Source organism: Solea senegalensis, unplaced genomic scaffold, assembly GCF_019176455.1.
Source record: "Solea senegalensis isolate Sse05_10M unplaced genomic scaffold, IFAPA_SoseM_1 scf7180000015468, whole genome shotgun sequence".
Lineage (NCBI taxonomy): Eukaryota > Metazoa > Chordata > Actinopteri > Pleuronectiformes > Soleidae > Solea > Solea senegalensis.
Window position 1 is genome coordinate 17,501 of NW_025321338.1, and position 27,949 is coordinate 45,449.

Sequence of the window (27,949 nt, forward strand, 5' to 3'; positions counted from 1 at the left end):
TGACGGTTCACCATCGTTCTTTCTCATAATCTCACCATGACTCCTGTGTCTCTGTGCTGGAGGCGGGGCCTTCACTCAGCTCACCTGGGCCATGACCTCACCTGTCACTCATCATCTCATCAGTGCAGTGACTCTCACAGGCCTCCAGTGATCTCTCTCGTGTTTGATGTGTTCAGGTCACATGACATGCACTGCACTCCGCCTCGCTGTTGCCTCTCGCTGGACGGCAGCTCCATCACTCATGTTCCACGTCTCTGAGTCAAATCCTGACTGGAAACTGAAGTTTGTGTCATTTTATACACTACATGACAGTAGCTCAGTGGTAGAGCATGTTGTCTTTCAACTGGAAGGTTGTGGGTTTGATTCCCGGCAAGTCTACATGCTGATGTGTCCTTGGGCAAGACACTTAACCCCATGTTGCTCCTGACGGCTGTGCTGGTGGCGTGTGAGTGGGTATGTGAGATGAGAGAAAATGCACTGCACAAAGATGAATGAATGGGTGTGAATGGGTGAATGCAGAAAAGTCTTATATAAATTAGACCTGCAGCGAACGGTTATTTTTTCGATTAATCGTCCATAAAATATCAGAAAACCTTAAAAAATGTTGGTCGGTGTTCGTCAAACCTGGATATGATGAGGTTCTCAAAAGTCTTGTTTTGTCCTCAAACCAAAACGATAGAGTTTCAATGATTTCCTTGTTTTATGGAGCAAAGAATAACATATTCACATTTAAGAAGCTTAAACAATCAGAAATCTTGTTTTAATCATGAAAAAAGCTTCAAACTGATAAATCGATCATCAATGAAGTTGTCGATTCATTTAGTAATCGATCAATAATCGTTTCAGCTCTAATATAAATACAGTTTACGATTCCTCCCTCTCCAACATGGACTCATGTTTTACAGGTTTACCTGATGGTGCCATTGTTTTCCAGGACTCGACCAAACAAACACATGACACGTGCAGTTGGTATAATATTCATATATATTATTGTGGTTAAGTCCTGAAGTGTAAACTGGGTAATGACGTGTGAAGGATCAGGGTTACGTATTTAAATAATGTTATTTAATAGTTAATAATGCCCACTTTGTCACATTGTCGTGTGGTTGATGAGGTCACAGTGAGAATGATGGTGAGCTGGAGGGCAGGGCCCTGATGGAGTGATAATCATGGGGTTGTGTTTAAAGAGTGCACCTGATAACGGTGGGGTGGGGTGTCTATTGGGGATTGTTGTTTATATGAGGGGTCTCGTCCCACCGACTATCTGCAACAGCATCCTCTGCCATTCTCACCATGCAGTCAACACAGCATATAGCTTGGAAGTGGTAAGTGGAGGCTTAGTTTATCTGTGCAGGAAGATGACTCTTTCCTAATTATACTTATCAAAATGTTTGTTTGCTCTGAGTTATTGAGTTGAAAAAAACACTGCCCATCCGGACGCCGAAATATCAAAATGTTCTGGTTTTAATGTGAAAAAAGAACAAAAGGAGGTTTTTTCTGATGCCTCAGGGGTGACTCAGTCTAAAACAGTCCAGAAAAGTCTATAACAGTACCACATGGTGTGTTTTCTCCTTGTGTTACCATGGTGATTGTCTTTTTTGTTTTTTATTTCAGTCAGTTTTTTTGCCATGGGTGTAGCCATCTAACAGGAAATCCTCATCCTCTTGAGGATTTGGCTTCCAACTGGGTTTTGTCCTGCTCTGTCCCACAGCTCGAGGTTGCTGATCTTGTCTGACCACTCAGCTGTTTATGAAGGTCTGTGTCTGCTGTGCTGCTTTTGTTGTTCTCCATGTCTCAGACCCACAGAGCAACGACTGATTTCACGTTGGAGTTGAAGATCCAAAGTTTGGTGGCTGCGTGTATCATCACTCTGGAGGTCCAGACGTTCTCGAGCCCGACCCTGGCAGTCGTGTCCCTCTCAGTGTCCCCCTGATGGTCTACCACACAGAGTGTGTTGTGACTGCTGAGATGTTTTGTGGTTGTGTGAGAGGAGTCGTCAGCATCTAGATCCTCTAGCTGTGTCCAAAGTGTTCACTAGATCCCTTCCAGTAGTAGTTGTCCTCACAATCCAGTCAGCACCCTGATGTTAACCCTGTGTTCCCTACATTTCATAGAGATCCGTCCAAACGTCTCTCACAGTTTGAAGTTTTTTTAATCTCAATTTTGACTTTGTTTTACACACACACACAAATGAGCGTCTAGTGACTTGTGAAGGAGTTGTTTTCAGTGTAACTGAATCTGTTCATTAAAGCTGGTTGTCTGCATTCTGATGACGTCAGACATAGTACCGACTTATTCTTATAAAATAAAAATACATTGTTATACAGTATATTTCAATTTAGGAGAAATTCTTCGAAAAATAACATTCCACAAAACTGTCCAGAAACATTTGTGGTAAAAGGAAGAAGCCGGACTTTTAATGAAACTCATGAAACTTCATTTGCAGATGATGGGACAATTTGGAAGAAGGGAAGAAAAAAGGTGCTTAAAATAGAAGGGTGGGCATATAAATGTGGCTTTGCATTTTCAGTTAATAAAACAAAGACGATTATATTTACAAATAAAATCATTAATGATGGAGTAAAACTGGAATTATACAATGAGGAATTGGAGCGAGTGAAATACTTTTAGCGATATGGTTTGATGAGAATGTCACATGGAAGCTACATATTCAGAAATGAATGGACAGTGTGTGTGTGTGTAGACATGTGTATGTACAGTTATGCATATATATATTATTTATTTTGTATTTACAGTAACAAAGGATTTAACGACATTAACGACACATGTTTCCTTTTCATTTATTTTATTTTATTTTATTTTATTTTATTTTAAAGTAATAGTTCAGTTAGATCCACACTCCATACCAGATGGTGGCGGTAATGACTCCATATCGTTGTTTGCCAGCCGCCATTAGACCTCAGAAAAGAAGAAGAAGCAGAAGAGGAAGTAGTCGCACTTTCGCATGTGTGTGTTTCCGGTACAGATCTGAAAGTAGTAGGTAAGAAACAGTTAATTCCCCGCTTTGTCTAACATTGTTAATAGATTCAGCTTCAGCTATTAGAGTCTGCGACTGTTTGTCATGTCAAATTCGAGCTTTGCTCCAGGTTCTTTACCACGAGTTTACCTTTAGCCGCTAACGTTAGCATAACTGCTCAGTGCTACATACAGATGCTACCTTGTTCCTCCACATCAGGCGACTGACGGAGAGAAAGCTCAAGTTTATGGAACTATGACCCGACATGGAAAGAACTGCACGGCTGGAGCGGTGTACACTTACCACGAGAAAAAGAAGGACACTGGTGAGTAAAGTGGATTAACCTTTCCAACGCGTTCCTACTAAGTCAATTATATAACACAGGATTTTCATTTATTGGTCAAATTGGTCCCTTTACTGTGCAAATAAACGCAAATCGGGACACAAAATGCATTTGTTTTTTTTGACTTTGCAGAGTTGATTCTTTTCTTTTCTGAGATTTTTATTATCTGGTATGGAGCGTGGAACTATTACATAAAAATACACACACACACACAACTACAAAAAACATGTATATATGCAGTCATATTCACACACACACACACACACACACACACACACATCCAATATCCTCCCAATCAACTTTGGGATTTTAAGAAAGTGAAGTAATATCTTGTTCCTCCTCATCAATGTCTCTCAGCCTTTCAGTCATTACTTCTCTTTCCCTTTGGTATTTCTGACATTGTGTTACAAGCAGAGTTTATTTTGTTGTGACCCGGAAACTATCAGTATGACGCCGTTGCGTTGTACCCGGAAGTCAGAAGGGCTGCACTCTAAACATGTATTTACCCAAATTTACTAGTTTTATATCACATAACCAACTGAATAGAAAGTCCTGTTGTGGAACCTCCGCTACGTATAACACTCAGTATGGAGCGACCCGGGAATGTGCTGTGCAGTGACTTCTGTTCAGGGTGATTCTGTCACCGTAATATTAGGAAGAGATAAAAGTCTATGGTGTTAGATTTTATATATAGGAAACTGTGTAGGTTATATAATACTTCCACTGCAGGCTTCTTCACAGTGACTCTGGCTTAACAAAAACGGAATTTGTTCCCCAATAGTGTAAAATAGAGAGTATAGGATGGCAGATGTAAGTGGATTGACAGCTGTTGAGTCACACTGGTGTTCACTAATGGTAACGTAGGAACTCTCAATGGCGCTAATGCAAAATCAATCTAATAAACTGTATCTAGTACAGGGGTGTCAAACTCATTTTTGTTCAGGGGCCACATACAGCACAATTTGATCTCAAGTGGGCCGGACCAGTAAAAATAGTAAAATAATAGCATAATCACCTATGAACAACAAGAACTCCTTGCTTTTTTTTCTCCTTTGTTTTACATTTAATGAACGATATTTTTACAAAACATGAAATTTCTTGAGAAATATAAGTGCAATTTCAACAATATTGTGCCCAAATGTACTATTTACACAGCACACAGGATCTAAAAAGGCACAACATTTAGTCACAGGTATCTGGATGAGAAAAATATTGTATTTGACATTATGTTTAAATCGTAGTGTGAAATTTTAACAAATTCATCCTTTGGGCCGGATTGGACCCTGCGGCGGGCCGGATCTGGCCCCTGGGCCGTATGTTTGACACCCCTGATCTAGTAAAACAAAAAGATGTTGATAGACCCCTTCACTATTAATTTATGGAAACCAGCTTGGTAGTTCAGCAAGTAAGCATGTGTAATGAGTAGTTAATTGGTTAAGAAATGTTATGAATTAAAATCCCCAATTTCTCCAATAGGCTCATGAACCTTATTGTAATTCTGTTGTTAAGCAGAAGCTCTGAAGTCCATGGTCAGTTACTGTGTGTTTTGAGTACACTGTGTGAGCATGTTGTGTTTGAGTGTGTGCTTACTTTCCTCCTCAGCTGCATCTGGTTATGGAACACAGAGCATTCGACTGGGAAAAGATGCAATCAAAGACTTTGACTGCTGTTGTCTGTCCCTTCAGCCTTGTGAGACTCCTGTCATAACGTAGGTTTCTCTCTGCACCACACACACTCACATTTACTGATGTTATACAGCTTTTCCCTCACACCACCCTGTGTGTGTGTGACTGTGAATGTCTGTGTGTGAGGAAAAAGAGCTGCCTGCACAGGGACATAAATGAACGCAACAATATGCTATGTTTTTAAATTGTGTTGGTGGGAAAAGATGGAATCAATTTGTGTTGTTCAATGTTGATTCTGCACATTTGTTAATGTTAGGGAAGCGCTGCTATATGCCATAATCATTGTATTGCATGATTGCACACATAATATGGTGTGTCTTGTCTGCTTTCCTCAGGCCAGATGGATACTTGTATGAGAAACAGGCCATTCTGGAATACATTCTTCATCAGAAGACACAGATTGCCAAAAAAATGAAGGTAAAATATGCACATCTGACCACTCCTACACAACACGTGATCACGCGCCACTTGCATGGCTTAGTAGAGATGATTTCAGTCCTCAAACAAAGCACAGAGAGAACTTCTAACAATCTTATCAAACATTTAGCACGGTGTTCGACAGCCTAGCTCGTAACAGTATCCTGTATCCTCCACCTCAGGTAGGAACCAACGAGTCACTTGAATTGTGCTAACATTTATAGTGAATGGTAAAGTTAAAAGATGAATTCTGTCAGAAATGGTTCAATCATTAAAACAGTTATTTAGAAAACAGACAAATATGTAATTATGAATACATGCAAGACGGTAACAAAAAGTATCATAGAAATATCAGATATAAAAGTAGCTTTGATATTGTAAGGATACCCATGACAGGAAGTAGTAGTGTGTGTGTGTGTGTGTGTGGGATTCATGATATTTTATGTGCTTGTGTGTTTTCAAACTGAGTTTCCTCTTTGCATTTAAACTGTGTTTTTCTCTCATTACTCTGTAGCTGTATGAAAAGCAGAAGAAAGCCCAGAAGAGCAGCAGCCAGCTGGAGTCCAAGTCAGAGGAAAGAGAGAAGGTGGAGAGGTTCAAAACCATGGAGAACAGCATCGTATCCAAACCCATCAATCCATTCACATCAGGTACATCTTCCCATTATTATAGTGCTTCAGTCCACGCTGACAAGATCAGAGTGAAGCCGCTCGGTTTATACTTGGTTATCGCCTTGTAGAGTATTTGCAAAATCATATGTTGTGATATACTCACAACTGCTCTAGTGAGGCACTTGGCACCATCTAGTGGACTGAAACGGCCAGAAAATGTTTATTTGTAACTAAAAAAAACTTGTGTCCCAAAAGTGATATGATACAAACCCTACACCGCTCTCATCTTCTAGTGTTTTCTAGTTTCATCAAACTGAAGCTATGCCCATGCTAACCTGTGATAAAACCCCAAACAAGTGAATAATGGTAAATCATTCTTTTCAACCATTTTCTCTCCCAGAGCAGAACAAAGGCAGCGAGAAGAGCAGGACAGACGGCAGCTCAGCAGAATCCTCCACTGGCTCTGCAGCTGCTTCCTCCAGCCAGAGCCTTCCTAGTTTCTGGATTCCCTCTCTGACCCCAGAGGCAAAGCCCACTCTGCTCAAGAAACCAGTGAGTTACTTTTATTCTGATTTCATTAAAAAAAACCTGTAGCTTCATACAGGCGCCCTCTGGTGTTTACAGCTGGTAGTTTACAAGTGTACTTGTATGAGGCACTGATATGAGATCTCAATTGTAAATCAGATATCCATCAGAACAACGTCAGGATCTTGGGAAGATCCTGACAGGAAGAGACGTCCCACACACTAATCAAACTCTAGATCACTTAAAACTACTTAACAATCCTAACAACGTGGGTTCATCTCTAACAACTACCAGGGAAACCTCTATATTTAACAGAGTCTTTTAAACAGCGCCACTGAACAGTGCTGAACTGTAGAGAAGTTAAAGTGATGACTCCGCCCATGTTAAGTAGGTACTTTTTTGTAGTGGAGATGCAACCTTATCGTGCCGAGGCGAGGCGAGGCGGTGGAAATGCTTCATAAGTGAGCTGAGCCATACCAAATGGAGTTGAGCAGTGGTAGTTACAGACCAGCAGCTACCATGTTTTCACAATCTAAAAACGACTTTGGGGTGAGACGACAAAGTAGTTTTCAAACTTCAGTTTCCAGACGGAAAAGTCTGATTAATGATGAAATAAATGGTGAACATGGTGTCTCCTCGTGTCCCTGCTGTGGCAGTACCTCACACAACCCCACTTTAAAGTGGATACTACTTGTGTGCATGTGTGACACACGTTGCCTCTAAAGTGGACACACACACACACACACACACACACACTGTGTTTGGACCTTGATGTTGATGGCGTGTGTTGTCGTGCTGTTTGTTTTGTGTGTGTCTGGTTCACACTGACACCGTTTAAGAGTAAAGGCAGCTCGACCCTGGATCCAAACTAGGATTACAACATTATTTGAAGTTTCAAAAATGGAAAGTTTCCACGAGATTTCACAGGACTTAATATTATAATAATAATAATAATAATAATACTGGAAATGTTTGGGAACTTGAATATAGCTTGTAAATAATATATTATAGCATAATCTTGGATGCAAATACTGTTGAGTGTCATTCCTCCATCACAGAGCCAGAAACTTGAGCTGTTAATAAAATAAAGGTAATATGATGATATGACGTCGATGTTTGATCTGATGAAAGTTTAACAAGCAACGATTACAGTAGCAGATATGCTAAATGTAAGCTAGCTAGCTAGCAGCATTGTATTAAAGCTTTCTTCAAAGTATGCAAGAATGTATACACCATGACTAACAAACTATCTTTATGTCTGTGTTGCATTCGTGTTTTCACACCAGCTAATGTTGATGCTAACAAAGACAAATGAGTTTAACATTAATATTGTTCCTGGTTTCTAGACTGAAGTCATGTTTGAGAAGTAAAGTTCATTCACTCTGTCTCTTTTCTGTGTCCACCAGAGTAAAGCTGTGCTGTGTCCCATGTCAGGACGACCCATCAAGATGAATGAGCTCATCACCGTGCGCTTCACTCCGATCGAGCCCAGTCTGCACCGCGTGGCACTGCTCACCCGCCAGGTCAGTTTATGTCAACGTCTGGCTCCATTATAAGAAGTCGATCAGTTACTGTGACTGTTTGTTATCTATTAAAAAGATATTTAACTCATGTTTTATCAATGATAGCTTTTATAAACACAGAGAGGTGGGGACAGAGGACAGGTGGGGACAGTCAGAGTCAGTGATGACATGTCCTTTATATGAGCAGCAGCAGAGACTGTTGATAAACATTATACTGATGTCGACTTTTAATTCTAGCATCATAATAATGGTGATGATGTGTATGATAATGACTGTTCATTACACACAGCTGGCACAGCAGCATTATGGGGTTTAGTGTCTTGTCCAAGTTCACCTTGTCCTGTAGACTAGCAGAGCGTGGAGTTGAACCCTCAACCTTCCAGTTGACGACTCGCTCTACCACTGACCCGCTGTTATATATAGTACAGAGACATATGAGTGTAAATACATGTTTGTCATGTTCAAACCACTGTGTGTGTGTGTGTGTGTGTGTGTGTGTGTGTGTGTGTGTGTGTGTGTGTGTGTGTGTGTGTGTGTGTGTTCAGGACAGGTATGTGTGTGCGGTCACCAGAGACGCCCTGGCCAACAGTGTCCCCTGTGCTGTCCTACGACCCTCGTGAGTGCCAGCGTGTCCAAAGCCATGTCTGACACATGCTGACTGGTGTTGTGTAAGTGAATGTGACTCTGTCTCCTCTCCTCAGGGGAGCGGTGGTGACTCAGGAGTGTGTGGAGAAGTTAATCAAGAAAGACATGACTGATCCATTAACGGGAGACAAACTGTCCGACAGAGACATTATACCCCTGCAGAGGGTATGTGTCCACTTCTATTTTAATGAACATCTGTGTCCACACTTGTTAGGGATCATATGGTCCAAAAATGTCTTGTTAAATACTGTCAACAGGAACCAGCCTTAGACAAAAATGCTCTTACTGAAAACATGGCAGAATACTGTTTTATGTAAAATATCTCATTTCCTCTATGGACTTTGGTGTGGAAAACTCGGAGTACTAAAATGGTCCGCTAGGTTCAGGGTGGAGCTAGACTGGCTCCACCTGACGGTCAGCAGACGCTCGACAGAAACATCACTGCTGCTTGACGTCATGTTGAGGCCAACGGCCACAAAAGAGCGTCTGAATTTATTATTTGTGTCTGTGTTGTGATGTGAGCGTGATGCTAATGAGCTGCGTGTCGTTCTGTCAGGGTGGAACTGGCTTTGCTGGATCCGGCACCGACCTCAGTGCCAAAGAAGCTCGTCCAGTGATGCAAGTGTGAGACAGCAGAGTCTGTGCATATTCTCCTGTAGCTCAGTTAAGAGTGTGGACAGAGGACAAAGTGTCCATTGTGTCACACATTGTTTTTCCTCTCCCTGAAACACTTTGACGTGTTTCTTTTCTTTTTTTTACGACTATAAAAGAAATGTTCTGTCAGTCGCGTGAAACACAGATCACATTTTAGGACAACACAAAGGAGTGGAGTCAGATGAACTGATCATTAAAATGGATATGTATAGGATTAATATCTGATTCTTTTTTTTAAGGCTTGTCAAATGTCTGATCTTAGGGAAGAGGATTAGGAAACAAATATTTGAGTTCTCTCTTCTGTGTGTATTATGTCAATTATAACCACGTATTTTGTGAATTATGTTTTTTCCTTTTAATCTCACATGGATTACAGTAAATTTATTGTACCCCTGTGTTCAACTGTCAGTTATTTCATTGATTATAACAAAAAAACACAAGACTTCTCTTTTGCTGGAATTAGTGTTTCACAGTTCATCATGTTCATCCACCCTCATCCCTCCATAATCTGTGATGGTGCTGGTCTTGATGAAGTCCATGTTGTCCAGCAGCTCAGACAGCAGCAGACGGCCGTCCTGAGAAGTAGAGCAGAAGATGGAGACAGTTTGTATTTGCATCACTGTCACAGGGACAGTGTAGCTCTCTGGAGCTAAGTCAGCTACAGACTTCACAGGAGGCAGATTTATTCTCAACAAGATCATTTGCTCTCATCCTCCTTTTCCTCACAAACAACATCATTAGTTTCATCATCTAAACACCAACCGGTCAGTTAGATCCACACTAAACTGTTTAAAGATGTGTTTCCTTTAATTAACAGCTGTATATTCATCTCTCTTGGACGTTTAAAGTAGCAGTTATTAAACCCCTTCTCAAAAAAGTGACCCTTGACCCGGATGTTTTAGCTAATTACAGATCTATATCTAATCTTCCCTTCCTTTCTAAAAATCTTAGAAAAGGCAGTTGCTAATCGATGATGTGAATATTTGTGCATTAATGGCCTGTTTGAAGATTTTCAGTCAGGTTTCAAACGACATCATAGCACAGAAACATATCAGATGTAATATTAAACTTTGTGACTGTTCTCTGGAGGAAAACACAAACTTCCACAGAGCTTTTCCCTGCCTGGAGGTTTTTGGTTCATTCATTTATTACATGGGTAGAACCTAGAATGTCCTGGTGTGGACTGAGGCAGATTTATTCTCTCCTCACATGTACTTCAGACTCTGGTGACAGTGACGTGAGTAAGAATGAATGGATGTGAAGATAATGAAGCTGAGTTACCGCTGCTGAGGTCAGTACACAGACCAGCATCACCATCAAAGAACAGGCAGGAAATGAGAAATGCACACAATCACTCTCTGAATGATGCAGAATCAAAATAAAACATAGTTGGAAAAAATGAACAATTTTATTCAACAGTCAAGTTCAGAAAAAGTGGGTCATCAAATCTCTTGTTTCTTGCATGTTTTTTGACGTAATTCACGTAATTCTCACAATAACATATGCAACAAAAACAAAGACCAGCAGCACCTGTACTCACATACACAGTATGTGATTGCATGCTGAACTAAGAAGGTCTGTGTGACTTTGTGTATGAATGTAGATCAACAACGACAGTTTACCCCCCTTCAAAATACCCAAATGCCCCTGTGACCAAACCATCTATAATAATACAAATATAAGCCAAAAGAGCTTCTACTGGAGTGTGAAGGTTCATCAAAGTTCATCGTGTCTCTTCGTTAAATCTTCCCCATAATTGGTGGCCTGGCTGCCCACAAACATGTTCCAGTTGGCCAGAATCTCCTTCTTGGTTACTTTCTGATCCTGTTATTGGTTAGATTGGTTTGTGATTGAAAGACAGAGGAGGAGGAGGAGGAGGAGGAGAAAGAAAGAAAGAAAGAGAAAATTGTTAACAATTATGTGACAATTATGTGTTAACCCACTTATTCCCATCATGTGAATTTATAAATGAATCCACCAAATTTTGTGTACATGCGTTATATAATAACATAATAATATGATAACATGATATCATGATAAAATAACATGATAAAATAACATGATATCATAATTTGATAACATGATATCCTAATAACATGATATCATAACATGATATCATAATAACATCATGATAACATAACATGATATCATAATCACATAACATAATAACATGATATCATGATAACATGATAATATAATAACATAATAACATGATATCATGATAACATAATAACATGATAATATAATAACATGATATCATAATAACATGATAACATGATAATATAATAACATAATAACATGATATCATGATAACATGATAACATCATAATAACATGATAACATGATAATATAATAACATAATAACATGATATCATAATAACATGATATCATTATTACATAACATGATAACATAATAACATGATATCATGATAACATAATGACATGATATCATAATAACATGATATCATTATTACATAATAACATGATAACATAATAACATGATATCATTATAACATAATAACATAATAACATGATAATATAATAACATAATATCATAATAACATGATATCATAATAACATGATATCATTATTACATAATAACATGATAACATAATAACATGATATCATTATAACATAATAACATAATAACATGATAATATAATAACATAATATCATAATAACATGATATCATGATAACATGATAACATGACCTAATGTCAAGGCTGGGTTGCAAACATTGAACATGCCTGATGTCAAGTCTTGTTTCACTGCATTCACTCGTCGGGTTCTTAACAATCGTGAGCTTTTTCTTGGATTGTTAACTAATAATCTTTGTTGCCATTTTGTTTAAATGCCACTTATATCAATATTTCTCTTCATTTACTCAGATTATCAGTTAATCCTCTCACTCAGTGTCTCACTCACTAACCAGTGACAGGCGTCATCATGATCACTTTATTTGGAGGTTTTGAGGAACAACACTGTTTGTTATATAACGTTCCAACAACAAATAAATCTCTCATGAAAACAGTCATGAGTTGCAGCTCCAGCACATGATGGATGACAGTGAGCGTGTGACGTAGTTCTACCTTGTCTGTGTCCGTCTCGTGGATCAAGTGTTTGGCTTCATTGTCGGCATGGTCCACCTCCTCAGGCAGAATCCACATGGCCACCTCACCAGCGTCCAGGTAACCGTCCTGCACAACACACACACACATGCATTAATGTAAGAACACTCCACAAACAACACGGCAGCACAACAACACAACACACACACACACACACACACGTGTAAGAACACTTACATTAATGTAAGAACACTCCACAAACACACAACAGTACAACAACACAACACACACACACACACACACATGCATTAATGTAAGAACACTCCACAAACAACACAACAGTACAACAACACAACACACACACACACACACACACACACACACACACACACACGTATTAATGTAAGAACACTCCAAACAACACAACAGTACACACACACACACACACACACACACACACACACACACACACACACACATGCATTAATGTAAGAACACCACAAACACACGGCAGCACAACAACACAACACAACAACACAACACACACACACACACACACACGTGCATTAATGTAAGAGCACTCCACAAACAACACAACAACACAACAGTCGTCCCCGTGTGCAAACACACATATGATGTGTACTTTATAGAGTTTTTCTTGTGTGCTGACACAGGAGCAGGTACTTTGTATTTGTACAATATCAGTAGTATTTTATAAAAACTTTACTTCCCTCCCTCAGTTTTTCACTGACTTGTAAAAAATCAGTTTTTCTTTTTCCAGGTTTGTCGTACACTGAGTCAAATGACACGATTCAATCGTGGGTTCAAGGTTTGAAACTGCACTTCACTACACTCACCCATAGGGGGCGAGACTTCCTTCCCAGAATGCAAACACGGTGTCCGCCATCTTTGTAAACTGAGAACGACAATGATCGAGCTGTTGTTGTATTTTAGTATTTAGTATTTTATATTTATTCTATATTTAATGTTAGTGTTTACACGACGAGCGCTGTCTGCTTTTAAACTTGACAGCCAGACTCTCGCGGGGCGGCGAGTGCAGTGCATGCTGGGAGTTGTTGTCGTTCATCTACATGAGCCTTTCTCGACCAAGAAGAAACTTACTTCAAATCTTATTTCACATTTCATACATACATAGACATAGAGGAGTCACTTTTAATAGACATTCATCTTCCTCTAAGTGTCTTGCTCAAGGACACATTGGTGTGTAGACTTGCGGGAACTAGGAATCCAAACCCACAACCGTCCTTGCTCTAGTTATATTGATGTATGCTCCAAACTAACATTAAAGCTTTGTCACATGTAATTGTTGCTGCCAGTGGAGACACAAGGAAAACTAGATCCCGTCCACTGTCTGAAATCATCAGAATATATGACGCTGCTTTTAATTCTTTGATATTTTTGAGTGAAATCCTTGTTTGTCTTCTTCACCATCATTGTCCACTCTGGACTCACTCTTAGTTTATGTTCAGTCCAACTGAATCCTGAATGATGACAGCACACACACACACACACACACACACGTGTTCTGAGGCGAGCAGATTTTACCTTGTTGACATCTCTGAACTCTAAGAAATGGTTTTTCTCCGTCTGGACCCACTCAGGCTCGGACTCCCCGCTCTCAGGTGTGCTGTACATGTCACCTGTCACCACACACACACACACACACATCACATCACAGCAGACGGTGTCAAGGTTTCAGAGAAGAGGAAAGAGTGAGCGGAGACAATTTACCAATATATTCTTCCAAGCTGATCTTTCCATCGCCGTTCTTATCGATGTCTTCGATGGTTTCCTACACGAGGAAAGAGACACGATGAGTCCTGAGCAGAGGATTCTCATCGACATGTCACTCACTTGATCATCGATGAATCGCTTCGGTTTGTTTCATGATTTCCGATTGTTTCAGCTTCTTAAATGTGAATATTAAGTCGTTCAGAAATCATTAAAAGTCAATCATAACACATTTGAGTTATTATTTCTGTGTACCATGTGACAGTGTTTACCTGCACGACGACGTTCTTCATGTAGTCAAACTCCTCAGGATGAAGGAAGGCGGTGAACTGCTCACGCGTGGCGACGCCATCGCCGTCTCGGTCGGCTGTCTTGAAGCGCCGCTCATCCCGCGTGAGCATGGACTTGTAAGTGTCTTTGTCTTCAACGTCATCAAACTCCCCGTCTGAAAAACCACCGCGACACACGTCACCTGCTTTTCTGTTTGTCACGTGGAATCATCAAACCACACAAACACGAGACTTCACTTTGTTCGTTCAAGGGTTTGATTGTTTGTGTATTATTTCCTTTTATCAGACGATGAAGAATGATGAAGAATCTCAAACCGTTGTAAAGATGAATGTCTATTAAAAGTGACTCCTCTATGTCGTAGAAATGTCAAACGACAACAACTCCCAGCATGCACTGCACTCGCTGTTGTTTGTTCTCACTAAAAGAGAAGAAGCAGTTCAGCCATTTAATCTACACTGAAAACTAGTGACAGCGGAGCTGCCGGTAAACTCTCCCTCATTTGGTCGTTTCTTCGTCACTCTGATAAACTGGAACACATTTGAAGCTTCTGACCGTTCCTGTGCTACACAAACGTCAAATTCCTGTTCTATCAACTAAATAAAGTAACTCAGCGCTCTATCTATAAAGTAAGGCACGAGAAACAAGTGCAGAATTACCCAGGTAGAATCCGTAGGTGGTGTTTTTATATTCCTCCCAGCCGATCTTGCCATCTCCATTCTTGTCATAGTCGTTCCAGTGTTTGTTGACGTTCTCCTCGATGTAGCGTCTCTGCCGGTGTCTGATCCAGTACTGAAGCTCGGCGTGACTCACGTAACCGTCTTTGTCTGTGTCGATGCGATCCACGATCTTCCTGTGGAGAGATGAGCTCAATGTTCTTATGTGATTAACAGAATTATGATTACAAACATACATGTGTTAATGAAACCTGACAAGACATTTTCATACAAATGAGCGGAACCTTTTCGACATAATCTTCATTCACTTGGTTCCTCTGGATTCACAAGCTTTCAAAAATGTGCAGTTACCAAAAAAACTGCATAAAAAGCACTGACATGACCAAGTTTTACTAAATGTTCTGGAATGACAAGAGCGATGTATAAATAATATAAAAATAAGAGTGGTTTCCTGTATTATTGTAAGCAATAATCAATGAGTTATAACTCAGACAACAAAGGACATGGGCTGAATATCGATCAATTGTCAAAATAAAAAAAATAAATCAAGATATTATTTTTTGCCAACATACGCTAATCTCTCCTTGCTCTCCTCTGGGGTCAGCTGGTCAAAGGTCTTGGCCTCCTCCTTGCCCAGAAAAGCCTCGTGGTCATACTGGAAGCCATGAGCATCATCGTGGGCGTGGTCACTCAGATCAGCGTGGTGATGGACGCGCTTCTCCTGAGGAGGCACGGCAACAGCTGCAGCTGCAAGGATGCAGACGGAGGCGAGCAACCTGAGCAACATCTGGACGGACTGAGGAGAGGAAACACAAAGGAACACACAATAAATGAGTAAAATAAAATAATAACAATGATCAGAGAAAATCAATGTGTCCACTTGACTGTCTGTATGATTTACACATTTCTATGTTCAAATCCACAGGAGAGCGGTGAGGTGAGACTGATGGACACATGAACTGCACAGTCTGTCTAACATGAACGTGTGATCAGCCGTGACGATAGGGGGCAGTGCTGAGCCACATAGTGTGACGGAGATGTTCTAAGAGAAGGATGAGGCGCATGGACTTACATATATATATATATATGTATATATATATACACACATACACACACACATACATAGATATAGATATATATACACACACACATAAAGGTAAAACCATACATTTTAATAAAAAAAAGAGAGAGATCAGCTATAGACATGCTATGCTATCATTTTGCTGAACAGTATGGAATTGATTAAAGCATAATTCAAAGCTTTTAAAACAACGTTATGTTTCAATTAAGGTCAAAATTGAAATAAATTTAATTTTTTCTACAACTTCCACATGTTCACATAATGAACATTATAGTCATTTGTTATATCCAAAGCAGAGACATGGATTTAGGATTTTGGTCAAAATGGATTTAGTTAAAACACTCAATGATTTATTCATGTTCGTATCAGCTGTTATATACAGATACATCAGTGTCATCATCATTCTAACACTGTGTGTGTAATGCTGCTCTCCACAGGTTAAAGTGTTCATCCCAGTTTGAAGTTTGAATAAACAGATGTGCAACATGATGAAAGTTAACTGCCTTTAAACACCATCACTGCTGAGCCTCACAAACAACAGCCCTGTGCTCAGATGCAGTTGAATGGAGGGAGAACGGAACTGTACCTGTCACCTGTGATATTCATTCACCTGAGGCTCAGCCCTGAGAAAGACCTGCTCACGAGTCCACACAGAGTGACTTCACATGTCCACGTGCGCGTACATGCCGACGGGTCTACATTACACGCATGCGCACAGCATCTCACGTTCCATTCCTCATCACAATATCAGCGTATTCTTGTATTCTGCGGGCGTTGAGTTTGTAACGTCAAGCAAGTTCCCATGGTTACCACGTTCTTCAAAGTGTCTTCCGACAAAACCTCCCATGTGTACATATATTCATCCTCACAGCAGGGCGCGTGCAAATGAGCAACATCTGTGCACACGCGCGCGCGCACACAGAGATTTGAGATGAAACATAAAAAGCATGAAGCCATTACTATTATTCATTTACTTTATAAATCATCTCCTCAGTCCAACTCATCTTTAAGTCGACAAATGAAAGTTTGATGAAGGAGCTTCTCAAGTTCTCCATCCACCCACAACATTCCATGTTTCTTCCCAACATGTGACACATTCATCAGTGAATGAAAGAATCCACTGAAGACGCAGTTCAGCACAAAAAGACATCAACTTACCAGCGTCTGCGCAGCCACACAACACCTTTGCACTGATTTGTGAACAGCGGATCTGCCTGCGTTGGCACTCTGCGCCTCTAAATACCAGCCTCTGGTGGGCGGGGCTTCTGCAGCACATAGCCAATCACGATCACCCTAACGGGATCTTGGACCGATACAAAATCAGGAAGTAGTAAGAAAATGCTGTCTCATTGGCTGTTTACCGCCACGTTGTCACAAAGTGTCAAGAATATTCATTTATATATTTATTTATTGATTTATTTTGTGTTTTTGACACCTTTTGTTGAACATGCACGTGTCAAAAAAGTGCTATTGTTATGTTTTTCTTTTTTTCTACTTGTACAGTGACCTTTGGTTTTGATAGAAAGTCAGAATAATGGGACAAAAAAATCACAATTATGAGATAAAAGGTCACAATTATGCGACAGAAAGTCACAATTATGAGACAAAAAGTCACAATTATGAGAAAAAGTCACAATTATGAGATAAAAAGTCACAATTATGAGATAGAAAATCACAATTATGACACAAAAAGTCACAGTTATGATATAAAAAGTCGAAATTATGAGATAAAAAGTCACAATTATGCGATAGAAAGTCACAATTATGTGATAGAAAGTCACAATTATAGACAAAAAGTCACAATTATGAAATAAAAATTCGAAACTATGAGACAAAAAGTCACAATTATGAGATAGAAAGTCACAATCATGAGATAAAAAGTCAGAATTATGAGATAAAAGTCAGAATTATGAGTTAAAAAGTAACAATTATGAGATAAAAAGTCAGAATTATGAGACAAAAAGTCAGAATTATGAGTTAAAAAGTAAATACTATGATAAAGTCAGAATTATGAGACAAAAAGTCAGAATTATGAGATAAAAAGAAGTCACAATTATCAAAAAGTCCTAATTATGAGATAAAAGTCACAATTATATCAAAAAGTCAAATTATGAGATAAAGTCACAATTATGAGACAGAAAACAGAATTATGAGATAAAGTCACAATTATGAGATAAAAGTCATAATCACAGATAAAAGTCACAATTATGAGATAAAAGTCAAAAATTATGAGATAAAAGTCACAATTATGAGAAAAAAAAGTCACAATTATGAGATAAAAAGTCACACTATGAGATAAAAAAAGTCACAATTAAGACAAAAAAGTCAAAATTATGAGATAAAAGTCAATTATGAGATGAAAGTCAGAATTATGAGATAAAAGTCACAATTATGAGATAAAGTCATAATCAAGGAGATAAAAAGTCACAATTATGAGATTAAAAAGTCAAAATTATGATAAAAGTCACAATTATGAGAAAAAAGTCACAATTAAGGAGATAAAGTCAGAATTATGAGATAGAAAGTCATAGTTATGAGATAAAAGTCATAATTATGAGATAAAAAGTCACAATTATGAGATAAAAGTCACAATTGTGAGATAGAAAGTCAGAATTATGAGATAAAAAGTCAGAATTATGACATAAAAAGTCACAATATTGACATAAAGTCAGAATTATGAGATAAAAAGTCACAATTATGAGATAAAAAGTCACAATTATGAGATAAAAAGTCACAATTATGAGATAAAAGTCACAATTATGAGACAAAAAGTCACAATTATGAGACAAAAAGTCACAATTATGAGACAAAAAGTCACAATTATGAGACAAAAAGTCACAATTATGAGATAAAAGTCACAACTATCATACCTCCTACAGCACACAGCAGGCTTAGCCTGTAACATCACGTTAGGTTGTCTTACTGTTTGAATCTATAGATCGTCATTCACAACCTGGAACATCAAGGGAACATTTCTATGTGTTGTTGATCAGCTAACGGCTGTTTAGCGGCTTTGGAGTGAAGTTTACGTTCGCCGCAAGGTTCAAAGTTTAGCACTAAAAACGAAGCTATACAAAATGACCTGAAGGGGGCAGCAGTGCACTTCCGCCGCCTCTGATCTGCCGCTAACGGCAGCAGGAGAAGAGCAGTCGTTACAAAACCAATGCTGAGCTGCGGGACTTAACTGCGGCGAATCGATACTACAGCTGTGTTTGCACTGCTACGAATGGGCTTTGACAGGTTCTGTAGTGTAGACGGTTCCGATCCATTTTGGGTGAGTATAACTGCACGACATTACGCCGTTTTCCTTCATGTTAGACGTCGGTTTGGTTGAGATGCACATGCTAACAGAGCCGGTACGTTTCACTTCCGGATGAAACGTTGTTTGTCTTCTGCGCTCGTGCTGAAGCGGCGTTCGTGCTCCACGGGAAACAGCAGAACTGTGACCTCTCTCGCGCTCTCTGTATTTTCACAAAATCACAAACAGTGTTTAGAAGAATCTACAGCCTCTCTGGGACTAGCCAGTCCAGGTTTGTGAAGATGTTTTGGATCTCGACCTGGTCTAATGTGGTCTTAGATGCAGAGACAGTGTTTTGAAGAACCTACAGAACCTGCCCAGTCCTGGTTTGACAGTTGTAAATATAGAGAGTTTTGATCTTGACATGATCCAATGTATGTGTGTGTATGTGCAGAAGAAGAAGCAGTGAAATGTTCCGCTCATATTACAAATACAATAAAAGTGCTAGTGCTCAAGACAGGGTCAGACTACTTTAAAGTTTATTTTCAAATGCCTAAAATTCAGGGTCAAAGCACTAAGAGGTGTTCATATAATGTTTTGTGGAGAAATGATTCACGTTGACAAGTGGTTGAGTGAGTCGTCTTTCAACTTGAAGGTTGTGTGTTTGATTCCTGGCTGTATGAAAGTTAAACTGCAGTGTAAAGTGCTGTATAAATACAAACCATTTACATGTATGTGATGTGGAAAATGTAACGATGCATCTTAAAATACTTAGAAGTAACTTGAGAAAGCGTGGATTTTGATAATATAATACAATACAAATATACATTAGAGATGTATACGTCTGCAGGCTTTAATCAGGTGATCACAGGGAGGTGTGGCTCAGGTCTGCATGGATGCTGATTACAGCCTTCTCTGTCCCACTGACTATTGTAGGTGTGTTTATTATTATTATTATTATTATTATTATTATTATGTAGTTTATTTCATTTTATGTTGTTATTTCCTATTTATAATATGCGTTATTTTAAGGCACTTGCTAAGGATATATCTCTTACGGAGCAGCTGATCTCCTGCACCATCTCAGACCACACTGCTTTGTTAGATTCAGCAGCTCTCCATTTCTTTGTGTTATGACGTAGGGTTTCAAACCACTGCTGTAGAGACATTGAAGCAGTCAGAGCTCAAGCCTTTTGATAAAGGGATCGTCAGCGGCCTTTGTGTTAAGTTGGCATATATAATGTTGTAATACTGCATTTCTGAACCCTAATCATCATCATTATTATCATCATTATTATTATTGTTCCTAGTATGAACCATTATTATGACTGTTCTGTCATAATAATGGTCTGTCTTGAGTTCTGTTCTTTGCAAATAAGGACAAATGATCATACAGAATGTTAGCATGTTGGAATGTGTGGCAGAAGCACAGGAAGGAAGTCTTTATAAGGGTTTGTTATCTCACGTGTCCTTGAAGGAAGAGCAGATCAGGTAGAGACAGTGAGACGTGTGCAGGCAAGATTAAGTTCTTCAAAGGATTCTACTAAAAACAGCTTCATTGCATAGCATAGCTTCCTTTTTTCTTCTGAATTAGACGAATAGTGACATTTATGCTCTGTGTTGATTTGTATTTATGATCCTCCACCAATAAAAACAATGCTTGATAAACAAAAAAGAATAATGTTGATACATTCTAAGCACATGTATATGAGGCTAACAGCCTGGTAATGTTCCTCGTAGGTGTCCACGTGACCGTTATTATTTACTTTTCTCTACGTTAACAGCAAGATTTGGAAAGATTCACAAATCAGGAGATAAATTCTTCACCTTAAGAGAGATTGCGTCATATGTGAGGAATTTACATTATTCTTTTGGCTGTTGTTTCTCTTCATTCAAATTAAATAGGACGACATTCTCTCCGTGCAAGGCGTATGATATTGTTTTATTTTGATATTGAACTTAAAACCCAGAACACATGTCATGTCAGGCCTCCATCTACATGCACTCACCTCTGTTACTCAGTAAACTCTTAATGGTTTCCCTGTGTCTTTTTCTGGCCTCTACAGGATTGGAACCATACCTGGTACACTGCAAACCCAGACCTCACCCAGTGTTTTCAGAACACTGTCCTTGTGTGGCTGCCATGCCTCTACCTCTGGATATGTGCCCCCATCTACCTCATCTACCTCCGTAGCAATGACCGCGGTTACATATGTATGAGCGTCCTCAACAAAGCTAAGACTGTAAGTGGTGTGGATCCTTGACCATTTTTCAACATGTTTTATTGAATGATGCTCTCTGTTCTGTCTCATCTCTGATTGGCTCACAATCACATGTCACCCCTCTATTCATCCTGCTCCACTGGCATCAAATCACTGATGTTGGCCTACAAAGTGCTGCATGAGTCCCACCGACTTTAATGCTCTTCTAAAGGCTTATGTTACCCCTCGACTACTCCGTTCATCAAAGGATTGTCAACAACATGTCATTTACATCCTGCAAGAAATGTGGGGAAAAAATATATTGCTATTTAATAGGAGATGCAATATGTGTTCTATAATCTGTATAAATTTACCTCAGTAACACGAACACAAACCGCTGCTCTTGTATCTACATGAGATCAAGTAGCTCAGTGAGTGTTTTCCATCAGGACAGGGAGCGAGGAAAAGGATACTTTCTAATTTTGCACAGTGGAAAATACTCCCACTGACATTAATAAATTAATTGTAATGTAGTGTCTTTTAAAGTTTATCAGTAGAATCACAGCAGGGCTGTTTTTCTCTTCACAGGCGGTCGGTTTCCTTTTGTGGATGATTTGCTGGTCAGATGTTTTCTATTCTTTCTGGGAAAGAAGTTATGGTAGCAGTGTTCCGGCACTCGTCTACATAGTCAGTCCAACCTTACTGGGCCTCACCATGGTACGTTTTCTTTTTCTGTCATAGATATTTAATTACATTTATTATAATAATTGATGTCTTTATTTTCATTTCTCTTCAAACGGCAGTTTTCTGTTTGTGTAGTGAATGTGCTCATGTTAAAGATCAGTGGAATCATTCCGCTTTGACACCTATCCAACACCTTTGCCATTATGACAGAAGGTTAAACACAATGTCATGACTTAATGACTAAATAAAGAAAGCAATATGTCTTTTCAGAGGTGTTCTTTTAATCAATATGTGTATGTTTTGTATAAGTATGCTGGTATAAATGGTTTTAAATGTGTGCTGCAGTTGCTGACCACACTGTTAATCCAGTATGAGCGTATGAAAGGGGTTCAGTCTTCTGGAGTGCTGCTGATCTTCTGGCTGTTGGCACTGCTCTGTGCCACAGTCACCTTCAGGTCCAAAATCCTCCAGGCCCTCAACAAGGTCAGGACTCAACTCAATATTGTTTAATAACACTCATTTTAAATCCTCCACATCTTCAGCCGCCGACTAAAAACACATCTCTTCAGACTCAAAAAAAGCACGCACTTGTACATCGCACTTGTACATCGCACTTGTACATCGCACTTGTACATCGCACTTGTACATCGCACTTGTGACTAGCACTTTATAGTTACTTCTAGCTCTTGTTTGTACCCAAATGTTGAAATGCACTTATATTAAGTCGCTTTGGATAAAAGCGTCTGCTAAATGACATGTGATGTAATGTAATCTGTGGATAATGTGAAAGTAGTTTTTATTGTACTTTGTCATTAACAGCTTTAATGTTCAGTATGCACACAATAACAATGTTTGCCCAGATCACTCACATTTGCTCGTATCACCCATTACTACATTATATGTCATATGTCATCATACCACTAGTCTACTATATGTTTACAATGTATAGCAGTATTTGTTTCTTGATATCTGGGGAAACAGATTTAACACATTTAAACACGAGTTAGATTTTAGAATAAACATAATTATAGCAGAAGCATGTCACTGTATGTCAGTTCTTTGGGTTAAAAGCGTTGTCTCTTTTTGTACTTCAACAGTCACCTGTGTGTCTGTGGACGTACACAACCTTTTACAGCTATTACGCTCTGTTGCTGGTGGCTCTGATCCTGTCCTGCTTCACTGACCAACCACCGCTCTTCCTCCAGGCTGTAAAAGACTCGGTGAGACCACTTCACTCTGTCCATCTGAATGTTGACACTTAACTGTGCTAACCAAAACTTAACAATGTGATGGAAGTTATGCAAATGATTTGCGTTTGCTGCTCAGGCCTTTAAATCTGGCTAAATTATGTACAATGAAAAAATATATATTTCGCTATCGTTGATGGCAAAATTACATATTAGGGAGGAAAAAAAACATTCACAGACTCCGAGACTAAAGTCGTACAATTACAAGAATAAGGTCGTACATTTACAATATTAAAGGGGACATATTATACCCTATTTCCCCCATTAAAATAGTTCCCTGGTGTCCTAATGAACATGTCAGTGACATGCTTTGGTCAAAATACCATAAGGATGAAGAATCATAGTAGTTCAATAACCCTGCTAAACCCGCCCCTTTCAGAACGCTCGGTTTTCGTGCATGGTCCCTTTATATGCAAATGAGACACAGGCAAACACACACCCACTTCTTCCAGGGGGTTTCTGATTTGTCCTCTTTACAGCGCTTTACAGCTCTATTCGTCTCCCCCTCCCTCCACTAGTTCTCTGACAATATCAACATGGCAGCGTGCGCAGAAAACAGCGAGAGTGCCGTCACAGGAAAAGACGTCCTACATAAGGATCGAGCCAAACACTGTCCAACTGTAAATCAGTTAAAACACTTAGGAACAGCACCACTGATCGCCAGCGGCGCGTGGCGAGCTGAATAAGCTGCCGCTGTATGTTACTGTATCAGACCGGTGACTGTGCTCCGGAGATCAGCGGTGGCGATCAGTGGCGCTGTCCCTAAGTATCCATGTGTCAGAGGTCTGTTCCTGTGACAGCACTCACACATACAGCGACAGTTTAGGCAGCTCGCTGCTCGCCGCGCGCCATCAGCATAAACAGCCACTTTATGTGATTGTATCAGACTGAGTCTGTGCTCCGGTCATGGAGGACGTACTGAACAAATATTTTTAATTAGGACGTGTCAGAATGGTCAGTTATGACCTCTATGTGACCTTTTCTTAACAATGTGTGTGTTTGTACATCGCTGACTAAATACGGCGACCGCTGGCCGCAGTCTGATGTGAAGTGGTGCGAACACACGAACACACGTTTGCTGACTTTATCCGGCACATTAGCTTCATATATAAAATCCTCTGTAAAACACTGTGCTCCACTGTGCAGCCACCAACCGCACACTTGTCCCTCCGCGTTGACATAATACCGCTCTTCCTCCCTCGCCTGCACTCTCGCAGGGACAAGGTGGAGCTAAGGTGGAGCTCGCGAACTAAACTTAGTGGTGGGGCGGTAACATTCGCGGTGAAATGCGCATGCTGACGTCATAAGTGCAGGGAATTCAACATTTTATCGCTTATACTTACACTAAGGGGGACCACGAAAACATGACTGAGAATTGTTTTTCCACACTTTGGCGACTGGTAGGGCCTCCAGAGTCCCAAATATAAGTATTGAAATGGTTAAAAAGTTGATTTTGCATAATATGTCCCCTTTAAAGTCATCAATTTACAAGATTAAACCTGAAAATCTACAAAATTAAAGCCGAAAATCTACAAGATTAAAGTCGGAAATTTACAAGAATAAAGTCGGAAATTTTCAAGTATAAATTTGTACATTTACAAGAATAAAGTTGTACATTTACAAGATTAAAGCCGCAAATGTACAAGATTAAAGTCTGAAATTTACAAGAATAAAGTCATAAATTTACAACAATAAAGTCGTAAATTTACAAGATTAAAGTTGTAAATTTACAAGATTAAAGTCGTAGATTTACAAGATTAAAGTCGTAAATTTACAAGAATAAAGTCATACATTTACAAGAATAAAGTCAGGTCAGAATATTACGACTTTATTCTCGTAAATTTACAACTTTAATCTTGTAAATTAAGACTTTATTCTCACGATTCCAATCTCGTACATTTACAATTTTATTCTCGGAAATGTACGACTTTAATCTCGTAAATTAAGACTTTATTCTCGAAGTCGGTGAATTTTTTTTTTCTCAATGTGGCCCTAATACTCACGTACAAAATAAATGTTCAAACAACACCCAGATAAATGTTTACGTCTAGATCCTGAACTTGAGGTTTCTCTGCACTAGTGTTTTGGGTCTAATGTCTAATGTAATGCTTTTCTTCAGAATCCCTGCCCTGAGGCTGGAGCTTCTTTCCTCTCCAGAATAACCTTTTGGTGGATCACCAGGTGAGCAGTCTCTCAGTGAAAAGCATCAGTAGGTAGATTTAGGTTGGAGGATTACCACATAGCCAGCAGGTTGGGGGTTAAGATCAGGGAGAGAAAAAAACGGGCTGCACTGTTGTTGTCACTTCTATCTGTTGCATGCACTCACACACTGTTCTGGTCTACCCGCTCAAGTGGGGACCAGAGTCCACGTTGGTCAGTGTGGTAGTTTGAGCTCTTTCTCTTCTTCTTCACTTCATCAAGCTTTTCTGTGGTAAGTCATATTTTAGAGAGCTTCTAGCAAACCAGAGGCTGCTGCAGTTACTCACAGCAAACAGACAAACGATTGAGGGTTTTTAAATCATCAGAGCATTTGAGTGATCAAACTATGGCTCCTGTGCGTCATGGAGCCATAGTTTTAGACACACCTGAAAGAAATCCTGAACGCAACACTGAAGAGAAACTTCTTTTTTTTTTATTCCACAGTTGTAGCTTCTTCTACTCTGACGTCTATAATGTGTGAGGAGGAGAAACTCTGAGTGTCTTACCTCTATGTAGCTTCAATGTCTTTTGCTAATCTCATGTGTTGTATCTTCCCCCTCCTCGTCATCATCAGTATGATTGTGACGGGGTACAGGCGCCCTCTGGAGGAGAAGGACCTGTGGTCTCTGAATATGGACGACTGCTCACATCGAGTCGTTCCCCAGCTGGTGCATCGCTGGAACTCTGAGTGCCAGAAGGTCAAAAGGTAAGAACAGTAAAGAATGACGAATGCAAGAAACAAAGGAAACAAAAGCGATTAAATTGACTTTTAATTTTTATAGTAATAAAAACATAGTTAACATAGTTAATCAAAACGACACCAACCATGAGCTAAATGATTGGTGTGGTTTTAATGTTTACAGAAAGAGGAATCCTTACATTTAATCGTGTTTATTTTTTGATTTATTTTACAGGTGTTTATTTGTTGGCAGTGTTTGGGTCAGTAACTGCACCCATCTGCAGAGGTCATTTTTTAGTCCTTGCTGTAGTGAATATTTTTTGCATGCTCGCTTTGCTGTGCATGTAAATATCAGTATTTGTCACTGTGCAAAAATAATTACACATCAACAAGTAATAATTCACACAACTAGGGCAAGATTGACCTACTTCACAAGAACATAACCTGTGTATTATGGCACTTTACCACTATACAGTTCCAGCACGGCTTGACTCTCCTTGGTTTGGTGTCATTTTTCATTACTATAATACCTCCTCTCCTCTCCTCTTAACAAACATTTATTTGGTTGTTAATGCAATATTTTACTAACACGATTTTTTACTTTTATCTTTGCCAGGACAGAGCAGAGAACGCTGTACTCCCCGCGGCCGCTCCCACGCACTGATAGCAAAGAGAGTCGACCGCTGGAGGAGTCTGAAATCTTGATTTTAAACCCAGAGAAGAAAACAAAGGAGTCGTCCCTGTTCCGCGCTCTGTGTCTGACCTTCGGGCCCTACTTTCTCATCTCATGTCTTTATAAGATTATCCAGGACATCCTCATGTTTGTGGGGCCGGAAATCCTCAGGTGAGAAACCAGTCAAAATAAAACAAAGGCGTTCTGTGTCTGTTAAGAGTTAATGGCTCTTATTTTGAAGGTCAAAACTCTTATTATGTTATCAGTTATGACAGAACATTCACAAATGTCAAACAGGCTTAGAAGGGTTTATAGTTTATGAAAACTTACTGTAAATCAGGGATTACAGTCGCATCATTGCAGCAGCTCAGTTTGTGTACAAACATAGTCCTCCACCTTTAGTTTGATCCTCACTGTGGAGGCGGAATCCTGCCAGCTGAAGCACAGAGTCCGGTATTGATCCACAAAACTGCCGACGAAGATAATTCACCATTTCTCCACAGACGTACGCAGTGTGCAGAGTCCTCGTGTCGTAGGCACACAGTCTGTCTGTCTGTCTGTCTGTCTGTCTGTCTGTCTGTCTGTCAGCTCACTGCAGCGATTAAAGTGACGCCATCTTTGGTCAAAGTGTTAATCCATCTTGTTTTACATCAAGTAAATAAACAGAATAAATGTAAAGCAAATCCTTCTAAACTTACTGCAGCATGGTCGTCATTCTGCAGACGGGAAAAAGGAGGGTTCAAAGGTGTTGAGGGCTGGCTTAGGGGGTGTGGTCAGGAGTG

The 27,949-nt window shown here is 39.6% G+C and overlaps 3 protein-coding genes across 7 annotated transcripts in view; 2 read left to right on the forward strand and 1 right to left on the reverse strand.

The window, feature by feature from the left end:
• The first annotated feature begins 2,934 nt into the window (after positions 1-2,934).
• LOC122762287 (nitric oxide synthase-interacting protein-like) lies at positions 2,935-9,777 on the forward strand. 2 transcript variants are annotated; one of them, XM_044017473.1, is made up of 10 exons: positions 2,935-3,001; positions 3,197-3,302; positions 4,923-5,028; positions 5,341-5,422; positions 5,937-6,072; positions 6,434-6,585; positions 7,965-8,081; positions 8,627-8,697; positions 8,783-8,891; positions 9,283-9,777. In XM_044017473.1, the coding sequence occupies exons 2-10, from the start codon at positions 3,233-3,235 to the stop codon at positions 9,352-9,354; spliced, it is 915 nt and encodes a 304-aa protein (XP_043873408.1). In that variant the 5' UTR covers positions 2,935-3,001; positions 3,197-3,232; the 3' UTR covers positions 9,355-9,777. The 2 variants fall into 2 exon arrangements, with proteins under 2 accessions (XP_043873408.1, XP_043873409.1); XM_044017474.1 differs by having other exon boundaries at positions 2,950-3,001; positions 3,160-3,302.
• On the reverse strand, positions 9,590-27,894 carry LOC122762286 (reticulocalbin-3-like). Of its 3 annotated transcripts, XM_044017472.1 has the most exons (9): positions 27,498-27,894; positions 26,322-26,499; positions 15,738-15,961; positions 15,148-15,341; positions 14,473-14,645; positions 14,201-14,261; positions 14,015-14,109; positions 12,470-12,577; positions 10,770-11,204 (listed from the first exon to the last, which is right to left on the reverse strand). In XM_044017472.1, exons 3-9 carry the CDS (start codon positions 15,950-15,952, stop codon positions 11,097-11,099), a joined length of 954 nt encoding a protein of 317 aa, XP_043873407.1. In that variant the 5' UTR covers positions 15,953-15,961; positions 26,322-26,499; positions 27,498-27,894; the 3' UTR covers positions 10,770-11,096. The 3 variants fall into 3 exon arrangements, with proteins under 3 accessions (XP_043873405.1, XP_043873407.1, XP_043873404.1); XM_044017470.1 differs by lacking the exons at positions 10,770-11,204; positions 26,322-26,499; positions 27,498-27,894 and adding exons at positions 9,590-9,955; positions 17,405-17,487; XM_044017469.1 differs by lacking the exons at positions 26,322-26,499; positions 27,498-27,894 and adding an exon at positions 17,405-17,528.
• Positions 19,365-27,949, forward strand: part of abcc1 (ATP-binding cassette, sub-family C (CFTR/MRP), member 1) — a 30,763-nt gene continuing 22,178 nt past the window's right edge. For both annotated transcript variants that reach the window (XM_044017467.1, XM_044017468.1), the window contains exons 1-8: positions 19,365-19,520; positions 21,551-21,727; positions 22,274-22,402; positions 22,715-22,852; positions 23,467-23,589; positions 25,736-25,797; positions 26,390-26,521; positions 27,111-27,338. In XM_044017467.1, the coding sequence (XP_043873402.1) occupies positions 19,473-19,520; positions 21,551-21,727; positions 22,274-22,402; positions 22,715-22,852; positions 23,467-23,589; positions 25,736-25,797; positions 26,390-26,521; positions 27,111-27,338 (1,037 nt within the window). In that variant the 5' untranslated portion in view covers positions 19,365-19,472. The remainder of the gene's footprint in view (positions 19,521-21,550; positions 21,728-22,273; positions 22,403-22,714; positions 22,853-23,466; positions 23,590-25,735; positions 25,798-26,389; positions 26,522-27,110; positions 27,339-27,949) is intronic.

Bases quoted from the DNA above. Each gene is read 5' to 3' on its own strand.
- LOC122762286 (XM_044017470.1), bottom strand. From the start codon at position 15,952: ATGTTGCTCAGGTTGCTCGCCTCCGTCTGCATCCTTGCAGCTGCAGCT. The intron at 12,578-14,014 runs GTAAAATCTGCT...TGTGTTGTGCAG, and splicing joins AGTTCAGAGATGTCAACAAG to GACGGTTACCTGGACGCTGG. The intron at 9,956-12,469 runs GTAGAACTACGT...TCTACTTCTCAG, and splicing joins ACGAGACGGACACAGACAAG to GACGGCCGTCTGCTGCTGTC.
- LOC122762287 (XM_044017473.1), top strand. From the start codon at position 3,233: ATGACCCGACATGGAAAGAACTGCACGGCTGGAGCGGTGTACACTTAC. The intron at 5,029-5,340 runs GTAGGTTTCTCT...TGCTTTCCTCAG, and splicing joins TGTGAGACTCCTGTCATAAC to GCCAGATGGATACTTGTATG. The intron at 5,423-5,936 runs GTAAAATATGCA...ATTACTCTGTAG, and splicing joins AGATTGCCAAAAAAATGAAG to CTGTATGAAAAGCAGAAGAA.